General features: G+C 45.7%; 1 protein-coding gene across 1 annotated transcript in view; it reads right to left on the minus strand.

Annotated features, from left to right (window-relative positions):
• Positions 1–13,455, minus strand: part of mad1l1 (mitotic arrest deficient 1 like 1) — a gene marked incomplete at its 3' end in the record, with an annotated part of 226,511 nt that overhangs the window by 194,318 nt on the left and 18,738 nt on the right. The window contains exons 7-8 of the mRNA XM_084338322.1: positions 5,467–5,597; positions 3,292–3,406 (exon numbers count right to left, since the gene is read on the minus strand). Of these exons, the coding sequence (XP_084194448.1) occupies positions 3,292–3,406; positions 5,467–5,597 (246 nt within the window). The remainder of the gene's footprint in view (positions 1–3,291; positions 3,407–5,466; positions 5,598–13,455) is intronic.

Raw genomic sequence — 13,455 nt, forward strand, 5'->3', positions numbered from 1 at the left:
GGTTAACCCTTTCACTGGGACAATACAGAATGTTAACCATTTCACTACCACACTACAGAACCAAAGATATCCAAGCAATATCACACGAGATGGTGCATTTATATAACGCTTTTATCCAAAGCACTTTACAATTTGTATTCTTCACATTCACACACCACCGGCGGAGGCGACCATGCAAGGTGCCAACCTGCTCACCGGGAGGGGGGTTAGGGGGTTAGGTGTCTTGCTCAAGGACACTTCCAACACACTGCTCCGGGAGGAAACCGGGAACCTCCGGATTACCAGACGACTGCTGTACTGTAAGGGGGCGACAGTGGCTCAGGAGGTGTAGAGCAGTCGTCTGGTAATCCGGAGGCTCCCGGTTTCAGCACGACCTCAAGAGTGATATTGCTTTTATACAACAGTTCTACAATCTACATGTATTAGTTAACAGTAATAAGCAACAACAGATGATTTCTATGTTTATTTAATCATTTATTAGTTAACAGTAATGAGCAACAACATATGATTTCTATGTTTATTTAATCATTTATTAGTTAACAGTAATGAGCAACAACATATGATTTCTATGTTTATTTAATCATTTATTAGTTAACAGTAATAAGCAACAACAGATGATTTCTATGTTTATTTAATCATTTATTAGTTAACAGTAATAAGCAACAACATGTGATTTCTATGTTTATTTAATCATTTATTAGTTAACAGTAATACGCAACAGATTATGAATTGTATGTTTATTTAATCATTTATTTAATACAATGTATTAGACAGTAATAAGCGACAACAGATGATGATTTGTTTGTTTATTTATTCATATATTTAATACTAGGGATGCTCGATATTGGCTTTTTTACCGATACCAATATACCGATATTGTCCAACTCTTAATTTCCGATTCCGATATCAACCGATATCAACCGATACCGATATATGCAGGGTTTCCCCCCCCAAAAAATGGAATAATTTCAGGTAATTAACATTACATATCTCTTGTTGTGGAATTAACACAACATTATGCATACTTTTGACAATAAATAAAATCAGAATTTGTTTCTTACTTGCTTGCCTGGGTAAATAACAGATAGATATTTTCCCATATCACATTTTAATGCCGATATCGGCCGATAATATCGGACATCCCTATTTAATACCATTTATTTTGACAGCTCCGCCAACAAATAGTTACTGCACTATTGAACTTGGACCGTTGCCAGGCAACCTGAACACAAACATGTTCCTGCACAGCGTGCCACTCAATTAGTTTCATCTTTCTTCTCGACCAAAAGCTGCCTTTCTGTCGTCTTCTACAAGTTACCAAAGACGTTTTAAAAAGTAACTGGAGAAACGTGCCGTGGCTCCATCCTCCCTCTGACCTGACCTTTTCATTGTGTAACGTGACCGTTGAGTGCGAGCGTGTGCAGCATGTGTGTGTGTGTGTTTTCATGCTAAAGTGACTGTTAGTGTGTGTGTCGTGTGTGTGCTCATGTGTGCTTGTGTGTGTGGAGAGTTCAGTGTTCAAGACTCTGATGGCCTGGGGGAAGAAGCTGAGCCGAAGTCTCTCTGTCCTAGTTGCTGGTGTGCTCAGGTGTTTGCCTGACCGCAGCAGCTTGAACAGGCTGTTGTTGGGTCGTGGTGAGGGTCTTTCATTATTCTGCAGGCTCTGGATTTGCACCTCTTGTTGTATAATATATGTTGAGTTTGGTAACAAGGCTACTTCAGTAAAAAAGCACAGCTGGCTTAAACTGATTGTTAAATGACTTGTCGCTGTGCTGTTGTTGTAGGATCCTCCACAAGGATGAAACGGTGGTGATGATTCACTCTGAAACTTTCATTCTACCAGTAGAGTCGAGGATTCTGCCTGCTTCCATGAAACACATACAGAAGCCTGAGAGAAGGTGATGCATCAGAGCCGATTCATCTTTTAGAATTTAGAGAGAGAGAGTCATGACTTCCGACATTGGATTCTCAATGAGCACCTACGCCCAGATGTTCTCATCATCGTTGGTCTTGACAAAATCAAAGTAATGGAGCAATGACTTGTTTTTGGATGAGGTCACTATAGTATTATTACTGAAATTGAGGTAGTAATTCGTTACACTACTCATTACTGGGGAAAAGTTATATTAATTACGGTCACACATTACTGTCACCACCCAACACTATTGTCATATGTCATTATTTTTTTTATAGGAGAATCCTCCAATTAAATATCTCATTAAATGTAAAGAAAGATATGAACGTTTAAACCAAAGATATTATTACTAGTCATTAATTCAATCATCCAATGAAATTACTAATTAAATATAAAGAAAGATAGGCACGTTTAAATCAAAGCTATTATTACTAGTCATTATTTCTTATAATAGGATAATCATACCCACACTACACCTCCTCCTGCTCCTATCCCCCTCTCCTCCACCTCATTATCCTGCTCCTGCTCCTAACTCCCTCTCCTCCTCCACCTCCTCCTGCTCCTATCCCCCTCTCCTCCTCCACACACACCTCCTTCTCCTGCTCCTATCCCCCTCTCCTCCTCCACACACACCTCCTTCTCCTGCTCCTATCCCCCTCTCCTCCTCCACACACACCTCCTTCTCCTGCTCCTATCCCCCTCTCCTCCTCCACACACACCTCCTTCTCCTATCCCCCTCTCCTCCTCCACACACACCTCCTTCTACTGCTCCTTACCCCCTCTCCTCCTCCACCTCCTCCTATCCCCCTCTCCTCCTCCTCCTCCACCTCCTTCTCCTGCTCCTATCCCCCTCTCCTCCTCCACACACACCCCCTTCTCCTGCTCCTAACCCCCTCTCCTCCTCCTCTACCTCCTTCTCCTGCTCCTATCCCCCTCTCCTCCTCCACACACACCCCCTTCTCCTGCTCCTATCCCCCTCTCCTCCTCCACACACACCTCCTTCTCCTGCTTCTACCCCCCTTTCCTCCTCCACACACACCTCCTTCTCCTGCTTCTACCCCCCTCTCCTCCTCCACACACACCTCCTTCTCCTGCTTCTACCCCCCTCTCCTCCTCCACACACACCCCCTTCTCCTGCTCCTAACCCCCTCTCCTCCTCCACACACCTCCTTCTCCTGCTTCTACCCCCCCCTCCTCCTGCACACTACACCTCCTTCTCCTGCTTCTACCCCCTCTCCTCCTCCACACACACCTCCTTCTCCTGCTCCTAACCCCCTCTCCTCCTCCACACTACACCTCCTTCTCCCCGCCTCTCCTCCTCCACACTACACCTCCTTTTCCTGCTCCTAACCCCCTCTCCTCATCCAACACTGTACCTCCTTCTCCAGCTCCATATTGACCAGCTCCTCCTTGGTTTTCTCCATCCTCTCCAGCTTCCTCCTCAGGCCCTCCACCTCCTCCTTCAGCAGGCTACTGTTCTCCTTGCTCTCCCTGCAAACGGGAGGGAAGGATGAGATGGAGGTGTGGATGGGGGTAGGAGAGAATAAACAAATAATCTGATAAGACTTACTGTGCACCAGAGACCCATGGGTCAACAGAGACCCAGGGGTCAACAGAGAGACCCAGGGGTCAAGAGAGAGACCCAGGGGTCAACAGAGAGACCCAGGGGTCAACAGAGAGACCCAGGGGTCAAGAGAGAGACCCAGGGGTCAACAGAGACCCAGGGGTCAACAGAGAGACCCAGGGGTCAACAGAGAGACCAGGGGTCTACAGAGAGACCCAGGGGTCAACAGAGAGACCCAGGGGTCAACAGAGACCCAGGGGTCAACAGAGACCCAGGGGTCTACAGAGACCCAGGGGTCAACAGAGAGACCCAGGGGTCTACAGAGACCCAGGGGTCAACAGAGACCCAGGGGTCAACAGAGAGACCCAGGGGTCTACAGAGACCCAGGGGTCAACAGAGACCCAGGGGTCAACAGAGAGACCCAGGGGTCTACGACATTGTGTTGCATATATTTCCTTTTCACTTGTTGAAACCAGGAAACAGTGATTAAAAACACATTGTAAAACCCTCACAACCCATAGTCACTAAGTTATAGATGATCTGTATCTCTCTGTATCTGTATCTCCAACTGTTCCACTAGTAGTAACACCATTTAATTCACCATATATCACAATATTTTTCATGCCAATATTATATTGATAAACTGACGCCAAGTACCTTTTTTATATAAAAAAGAAAAGTTATCCCATTTTGACACGCCCCCGCGGCAGCGGCAGACTCGGCAGGCTTGCCGCTGCGCCCTGCTGTGGCGAGACGCTGGAGTTCACTTCCCCTTTCACATCACGCCACGCTTATGCTGTCTAGCACAGTCTCTAACAGTAACAGTAAGAAGCATTTTGGATAAAAGTATTCTGTACTTCTGTATGACAACAATGTATGCCTTTCAAATGTTAAATGATAAATGATTAAATGATACACACTGAAATATACGCTCTCTCATCCTGCTTTCCACAACGCGACAATATTATTAAACAGCAGCTCTGTCATTGAAGTGGGAAAAGTGAGCCGTATTGTATATTAGTACATTGCATAGTATATTGTATGGTAACTCAGTTACTTCTATTCTGCATCGAACATTGTACATATGTCTATACTGAACAGCGTGACCTCTATTTTTACATGCTATACTATTTTATTTCATACTTATCTTGTCTAGCACAGTCTCTAACAGTAACAGTAAGAAGCATTTTGGATAAAAGTATTCTGTACTTCTGTATGACAACAATGTATGCCTTTCAAATGTTAAATGATAAATGATTAAATGATACACTGAAATCCTTACGCTCTCTCATCCTGCTTTCCACAACGCGACAATATTATTAAACAGCAGCTCTGTGCTGTTCAGTATAGACATATGTACAATGTTCGATGCAGAATAGAAGTAACTGAGTTACCATACAATATACTATGCAATGTACTAATATACAATACGGCTCACTTTTCCCACTTCAATGACAGAGCTGCTGTTTAATAATATTGTCGCGTTGTGGAAAGCAGGATGAGAGAGCGTAGATTTCAGTGTGTATCATTTAATCATTTATCATTTAACATTTGAAAGGCATACATTGTTGTCATACAGAAGTACAGAATACTTGTATCCAAAATGCTTCTTACTGTTACTGTTAGAGACTGTGCTAGACAGCATAAGCGTGGCGCGATGTGAAAGGGAAGTGAACTCCAGCGTCTCGCCACAGCAGGGCGCAGCGGCAAGCCTGCCGAGTCTGCCGCTGCCGCGGGGGCGTGCCACGGCGTGTCACGTGGCCGTCGCGGCCAATCAGGCAAACCCGGAAACCGAAATCCGACTAAATCCGTTGCGGAAGTGATACATGCGTTGGGGACATCATTTATAGTTGAAACAAAGGTAATAAGTTGCAATATCATGATATATCGCACCATCACAGCACTGTGACTGACATGGTGATATATGGTGACAACATGGTGGATGTCATTAGGACACCGAGGTATTGGGACCCAGCGGGCAGCTCACCTGAGGTAGGCGTTGTCAGCACGGAGATGCCGACACTCCTTGTCCAGATCGGGAACCCTGGCGAACTCTGTCCTCATCACCCTCGCCGTGGCGATGTCCTGCTCCTGCAGCATGAGACGGCGCTCCAGCTCCTGGTCAGACAGACACACACCAGCAGACCAAGAGGTTTCAATCTGTGTGTGTGTGCGTGTGTGTATCTCTCTCAGTATTAGGGGGTGTAACGATGCGACCTCACAACGATTAATTTCGATTACGATTATTCAGGCAACGATTCAATGCATCATGAAATCTCTTCATTTGACCACGAATCGAAACGATTCGATTCGATTAATTTTCTATCAGTTAATTCCTCAAAAAAATTTGAATACACAAATGTGGCTGGGGGAACTGAATCACTCAGCATGAATGGACTATAGGTCAATAAAAACAATACACAAAAAATACAATTTTTTTTTTTTTTTTTAAAGGTACGTTATTTTTTTTGGTGATACATTTTGATTATAATCGATTCTAACATTTTCAAATCGATGCATCGTTACACCCCTACTCAGTATGTATCGCTCCCAGTCCAGTATGTATGGTTCCAGTATCAACCACTGCTCTGCAGGACTTTATGGTCGACTGGAAAACGTACAATAATAATAATAATAATAACTTCATTTTATATAGCGCCCTTTCAAGGGACCCAAGGTCGCTTTACATATGGGGAGGGGGAATAACAATGTAACAGACAGTGGACAGACACAACATATACATATAAAGTGAGAGATTAGGGGTTAAAGAGGTGGGTGGGTTTTGAGCAGTTTATTGAATGAGTCCAGAGTTGGGGCGGTGCGGAGTTCTGCGGGGAGGGAGTTCCAGAGGGTGGGAGCTGCCACACTGAAAGCTCTGTCCCCGAAGGTCCACAGTCTGGTTCGGGGGATGGAGAGCTGACCAGTGTCCGTGGATCGTAGGGACCGTGACTGAGTGTAGGGGTGGAGGAGGTCAGTGAGGTACTGAGGTGCCAGAGCGTGGAGGGATTTGTAGGTGAGCAGGAGGGTTTTGTAGGTGATGCGGGATTTGATGGGGAGCCAGTGGAGGTGGATGAGGGTGGGGGTGATGTGCTGCCAGGGTTTGGTGCGGGTTAGAACCCTGGCAGCTGAATTTTGAACATACTGGAGCCTGTCCAGGGTTTTGCTTGGGACCCCGGACAGGACCCTGTTGCAGTAGTCCAGGCGGGAGGTTACAAAGGCATGGATGAGAGAAGAAGGACTTCCAGAATGTCCTTCAACATGCTGTGTTTCTACCTTTAGATATTTGGCCAAAAGAAAAAGCACATGAACTGAGAAACACAATTGAGTTTGTTGGGATTGTTGTGTTGTTTATTTGGCAAACGGTCTACTTTGCAAGTAGCAGTGGAGTGCGCTAGTACATTTAGAGTGATTACTCTAAATGACATCACGATGAGGTCAGCGCGTCCTCTACGCTCATCCAGCCGTGCTGCCAGAGGACATCAGCCACCAGCACTAGATAATAAAAAAATAAAAAGGAAATGAACTAGACAATCTACCTCAATTAACTGTCAAAACGACAGCAGGCCGGGTTTTAGTGCTTTAACCATAACCAATGTATCCAAATATCAACCGTTTCAGTGCTGCCACCTGCACTCAAAGAGCCCAATCCCAAGAGAAACAGGAAGTGGAACAAATGCTAACCATCACCCCCTGCCTCCGCCGCTACAAAGCAATTACTGAAGAAACACTGGAGGCGGCCCGAGCGCTGCCGAGCTTCAGCGCATCTGCTGTTACCGCGAGGCCCGGCGCACGCCTCGTGGTTCTGATCAATCAGCAGCATTGCCACACTTTATAAACACTACATCTAGTTTAGTATGTGTAAGAGCCATATGAGTGTTTTAGTTATGGTTATTATTATATCAAATAGAAGGATATGATTTACGTGAATGTTATGATTTATCTGTGTAGCCAAAAAGGGAATGCTTGCCCAGTGTTTGCCTATTCTGGGAAAATGGATTGGCCTCAGTTGTATTGTGGGTGGTTCACCCGACTTGCCTGAATGGCACCGTCTAGGCGGACCAGACACTGCGCAGCTGAGGGCATAAATTAGTAATGGTAATCACCTGGGTGGGTGTAGAACGGGGAATGGCACACAGTTTTCTGACCGCTTTGGTCCCATCTTCCAAGTAAATAGCTTTTCTAAATAAATCGGATATCCATTTGATATCCGACAACGGAACTGAAAGAGTGGAGACTATTATTGATTAGAAAGCGCATACGGAATACCTCGCAGACTGCCACCAGAAGCGGACCCAGGCAGAGGCCGCTACAATAAGTCAGAAAACTCGCAGAAGAAAACTATTTGTTTGGTGAAGAAAGAAGGTTGGAAAACGCTGTGATCGCAAAAAGGAATCGATAAACCACAGCGTTGGAAAGGAAGGAATCGATCAACCACAGCGTTGGAAAGGAACCACTCATACAGCGATTCAGTGAATCATCCCGAAGACAGCATTGGAACGTTCGTGAGTAGGCTCTGGCCAGAGTATCAATGAAATACATGGCTCCAGTATATAAGGCTCCAGTATGTAGGGCTCCAGTATGTAAGGCTCCAGTATGTAAGGCTCCAGTATGTAAGGCTCCAGTATGTAAGGCTCCAGTATGTAAGGCTCCAGTATATAATGCTCCAGTATGTAATGCTCCAGTATGTAAGGCTCCAGTATGTAAGGCTCCAGTATATAATGCTCCAGTATGTAGGGCTCCAGTATGTAAGGCTCCAGTATGTAAGGCTCCAGTATATAATGCTCCAGTATGTAGGGCTCCAGTATGTAGGGCTCCAGTATGTAAGGCTCCAGTATATAAGGCTCCAGTATGTAAGGCTCCAGTATATAAGGCTCCAGTATGTAAGGCTCCAGTATGTACGGCTCCAGTATGCATCACTCTAGTACATAGGTGTCAAACTCAAGGCCTGCGGGCCAAATGTGGCCCGCTACATCATTTGATGTGGCCCCCAAGAGCTCTGGTAAAAAAAATAAAAAAATAAATATATATATATATTTTTTTAACATTAATCTTGGGTAAAAAAATAGCGGCGTTAAAATAATTGTGGGTTAATGCGTTAATAAAGCTTTAACTTTGACAGCCTTACTTATTACACATTCTTACACATACTGTACATGTATGTTGAACATCTGAGGTATTGATGAAGTAACAAAGGGAAAAAGCCAAAAGCACTTACTCCTCAGACATTCTTTGACAATTTTACAGCCCAAAATACAAAAAAGATCCAGGCGGAATAGGTAACAAAGGGTTGAAGAAATATTGTCTGAACTGTCAGATGCAAACTGGCTGTGTGACATAACCGAGCATCTCGCTCAATTGAATAAGAAGCAGTAGGGACGCAAACAAGTCCCACCCAAAACTTGACCAATATAGTTGTGAACTGAGACAACCCTTATTTTGTTATTTTTTAGTACAGTTACAGTTGTGTGTTCATGCAGACACATAATAGCAATTTCATTACGAATTGAAAATGGGGGACCCTGATGTAAACAAGACGAAAGTCTTTCTCTGGTCTGCATCCCCTTAACAATTGTGTGTATTGAGCTGTACTGTACTGTACCCATTCTGCAATCTGTTAATTAAAGTTAATTAAACTATCTTCCATTAGTTGGATGTATGGCCTCTGCAAGGTTGTGTGCAGCCATTTGTTTTTGTAACATCTGCTACATCTGTCCCACGTGTTCTTTGCAGCTCACAGTTCTGTTCCGTTAGTGGCTCTGCTTGGCATCACACTGCACTATCTCGCGTACGTGCACGCGCACTGAATAAACCACAAATGTACCTTTAATACCAGTATTAGTCTGACCACACCCCTCATTAGCTTACCTTCATAAGCAGGTGTGTGGTCACCTGCTCTCCTCCTTCTCGCTTTCACCACAAGGAAGTGCCTTGGTAGTACCCCACTTGACGTGTTGTTGTTAGGGGAAAGGTAGTTAGTTTACAAGGAGTGATACGTTGACATCATATCTTTATTTTCTCTCTCACTATTTTTCGAGAAAATACGGCGATATTGTCTTCGTACTGGAGTGTCTAGAAGATGATGATCATTCTAAAAACCCTCCACCGGTTTTCGTATTGGGAGCACGCCGCTGCATGCTTCTCAACTGCAGTTCCTTGCTGTGTTTGTTGGGGTGAAACCTGTCAGGCCACAGCTGAACTGTCGGACATGCCGCTGTTGTGAGAAGCGGTGCGTTCCAGGTTGGGTGAGTAGTGTTTGCTGGCGGGCTCCACTTGTCTGTTAGTGCTATGGGGGCTACTTGACAAAGTTTATGGAAACCGGCCCCAGGCTAGGGTCCTTTGTTCAGCCACCTAGGCGACAGAAGGCCTTGGTCTGAAGACCATTATAGTTTTAACTAGTGGGCCCGCGACCATTGACACTGGTGATCCCTGTGTGTTCTGGACGAGTGGATTCTCTCTGTCACCGTGTTAAGGCCCCATCTTTCATATCCAAATGAGAGTATTCCTTCACGAGGGGATATGTGCATGTAATGTGCGATAGCGGCAGATTCATGTTCAAAGTCAGCTACACAGGCCAGTTGGTACTGTGCTGATTCCGTCGGGTGTGGTAAAGTCACCGTTGTGAAGCGGTGTTGACATCTTGTTTTCTCTCTTCTCTTAAAAAGTGAGGAGAGGTTCAGAACGGCGGCCTGTCTGGGTGAGTGTTATGTCATTGTTTACATGTTCATAGCTTACGGTTAGCCAGTCAGCTGTTAACTGCTGCGTTAGCCTGCTGGATCGCTGCATGGCCTGCTTAGGGCCTACTATTAGCCAGTCAGCTGTTAGCTGCGGGGCTAGCATGTCGTGGTCGCTAGGTAACGTTAGCTTGCTGCTATAGGCCATGGCTGGCGCGGGGTAGCTTAGCTTCTCGCGCGCCGCCGTGAGCTCGCTTCTGATCGCGTGCGTCGTTAGCTCGGCGTCTCGCAAGCAGAAGCAGTAGCACCCGAACGGTTGGAGCGGCCGTTAGCTTGATGCTATTCTGTTGAACGTGCTTTGATTTTAACATGTTTTACACTCTTGACCGCGACGTCATCCTTGACAGGGGATGTTTCGTCGACCCTGCCCTGAGCCTGGACGGCAAGGTTGCATCAACGGGGGACTGTAGTACGGGTTGGGGCGGTGACGCTACCCAGTTCGGACAACACAGGAGCGGCTGTGTTCCTACGGTGTCTGTGACTGCACTTCGCTGATCTGCGTTCCGGGTAGGAACGGGGTTGACCAGACCTCATAACACGTCTTCTGGTTTTACTTTGCTAAATGTATTGTGAATAACGGTGTTTTTTCCCAAAACGTGTGTTGTTGCAATGCATTTAGGATACGTTGCGGGTAGGGATGTCCGATATTATCGGCCGACCGATATTATCGGCCGATATCGGCAGTAAAATGTGATATCGGAAAATATCGGTATCGGTAAAAAAAAAAAAAAAAACAATAACAATTTTTTTTTTTTTTTTTTTTTTTTTTTAACATTTATTTAACCTTTATTTACCCAGGCAAGCAAGTAAGAACCAATTCTTATTTTATTTATTGTCAAAAGTATGCATGTTGGTTTAAAATGTTCATTTTTACTTTTTTAATGATCATATTTTGCACAGATAATGCTTACATTTAGAAAGCCTTTTGAATGCATCCAGTGAAATTATTAGTTACCTGAAATTATTCCGTTTTTTGGGGGGGAAACCCTGCATATATCGGTATCGGTTGATATCGGTATCGGTATCGGTATCGGAAATTGGAGTTGGACAATATCGGAATATCGGTATCGGTAAAAAAGCCAATATCGAGCATCCCTAGTTGCGGGTTATGTGTGAGCTGTTTTTTGTCACTGGCAGTTAGCTTCTCCGTGCAAATCGGGATGTAATGATCTGGTTGTTGTGTGAGAAACATCATGGTGTTTATATGTACCGTGTACTCACAACTAAGGTAACTAACCTATGAAGCTATGCTTGGTGACAAGTGAGTAAAAGAATGTTCTTTCTCAGACTGTAATGACAATGAACAGTGTGTTCACACATTAACAGGTGTTCCTGTTTTAACTGGCCGTATTGAGGGTAAAATAGGAGGATTGTGTTTCCCCCCCGGTTCCCTGGGGACTTTTTCATCCTCCTATCAGACATGTTGTGCATTAATTGTGTCTTTTGTGTGGTAGGGATACGATGTAACTCTTAGCTTGATTGCTGAGGTTGTGCTAAATCTGCTGGAGAAACTTATTTCCTAAAGGGAAATTGGTTTGGTTGCTGTCATGTGTGCTTAGCAAGGCCTGTGGTCGATACTAATCAAGAATGATGTATTCTCTCATTGTGAAAAAAAAAAAAAACGGCGTTCCTCTGTTGAGTGTTTTTGCCATTTTTTGTAGGTGATGATGGGTTGTGTGTGTCATGTGACCTACAACTGGGTTGTACTGGCCACAGAAGCACATGTGTATGTTGGACCGGGGTTCTTAGAGCCCTCTCTATTCTGTGTTTTTCCTTAGTAAAAATCAGATAGCAGGTTAGCTCATGCGCTGTGTGGAGCTGTGAAACGCTTCATAGAGCTGACTATGACTGTGTCATATTCTCTTTTTGTCATTACATCGTATCATGGGTGTGGGGTCGTAAAGGGGTGAACTGGTAACCTTTCCTCTCCCCATTGTTCTGTCGGTCAGGGGTACACCCCCTGTCCTTCAAGGTTCCCGTCACGTGGCGGTTCGGCACGTTACGGGGGGGGGGGGGGGGGGGGGGGGGGGAGGGAGTTCCTGGTCCCACGGCCTGGTATATTGGCCGTGTGCACCGCAGGAATTCCCCCGCCATAGAGTACGTCACCGTGCGCGTCTCTGTTGGTAGGACTTCCGTGTGCTGTTCAGGTCCATGTGATGGATCTGTTTTCAGGGGGGGTGGTCAGGGCTCCTCCTCACCAAGCGCCTATTCAGGCCTTCTGTGAGTTCGGACTCCTTCTTCCATGTGAGGAAGCCTCCATCAGAGTACAGAGCCTTCCTCCTCAGATTGTCAAAGTGAGTGGACCCTCTAGAAGGGTCCTTTTCTATTGTATGTATATTCGATTCAATTCGTTTATTGAGTGTGTATGGGTTCAGTGCCTCTTCCCCGGAGGCCCTAAAACCAGTTTTTTACATGGCTCAAGGTGCAATATATTCTTTTCAATCTGTACAGCTCGCGTGGGAAGTCTCTCTGGGGATCCCCGTCTCTTTCCTATGGGAGGGTGGTGGGATGTAAAAATGTGAAAAAATGTTACCCCGGCTGTGTAGACTGGGATACATACTGTTGATGCTTCCTTCTTTCTATTCCAGAAGTGTTGGAGTTAGGGAGTGTCACACCCCTCTTGTCGTTCCCCTGGGCGCCTTGGGGATTCAATGACAGGTCTAAATAGCCTGTTCATTGATGGGGGTGTGTCCCGACGCACGTATAGTGCTAGCTCGCTGTAAACAGGCGATTGACTGGCACGCCTTGGTTGCTTGTGGTTGAAACAGCGTTTTTATAAAGCAACTGAGATGGGGTTTTTTTCCTCTTCCGACGACCACATCCCATGACCTGGGTGGGTTGTCGACGGATTCTCGTTCATGTCTGGGGGATGATGACGGGATGGATCTGAACATATGTGGTGGGGTCTCACGCCCTTGGGGTGGGCCACCAGGCGCGGTTCGTCCGAACGTCTGGGTGGCGCCTTCTTTTCATGTTAAGATCAACACGCATATCTGCCCTTCTCCTGGAGTAGGCATGTCGGCGTGGTTAGGGCACGGGACTGGTTCTGGTCACGCTGGTCCAGATCAGTTGAACCCGTTGTCCGCCGGGGATGCAGATCTGCTGTTCTGGTACCCTGAGGGACTTGGGCTTTTTTCAGGGGGAAAAATGCCAGGTCGGTCTGGGTGTCACAGGGTTAAGCGCTATGGAGACCCTGGTTGGGTATGTTTTTACTCAGCACTGTCGTCATGGCTTACAGCCATGCC

The sequence above is a fragment of the Notolepis coatsorum genome (genome assembly GCF_963971535.1).
Source record: "Notolepis coatsorum genome assembly, contig: SUPER_7_unloc_3, whole genome shotgun sequence".
Lineage (NCBI taxonomy): Eukaryota > Metazoa > Chordata > Actinopteri > Aulopiformes > Paralepididae > Notolepis > Notolepis coatsorum.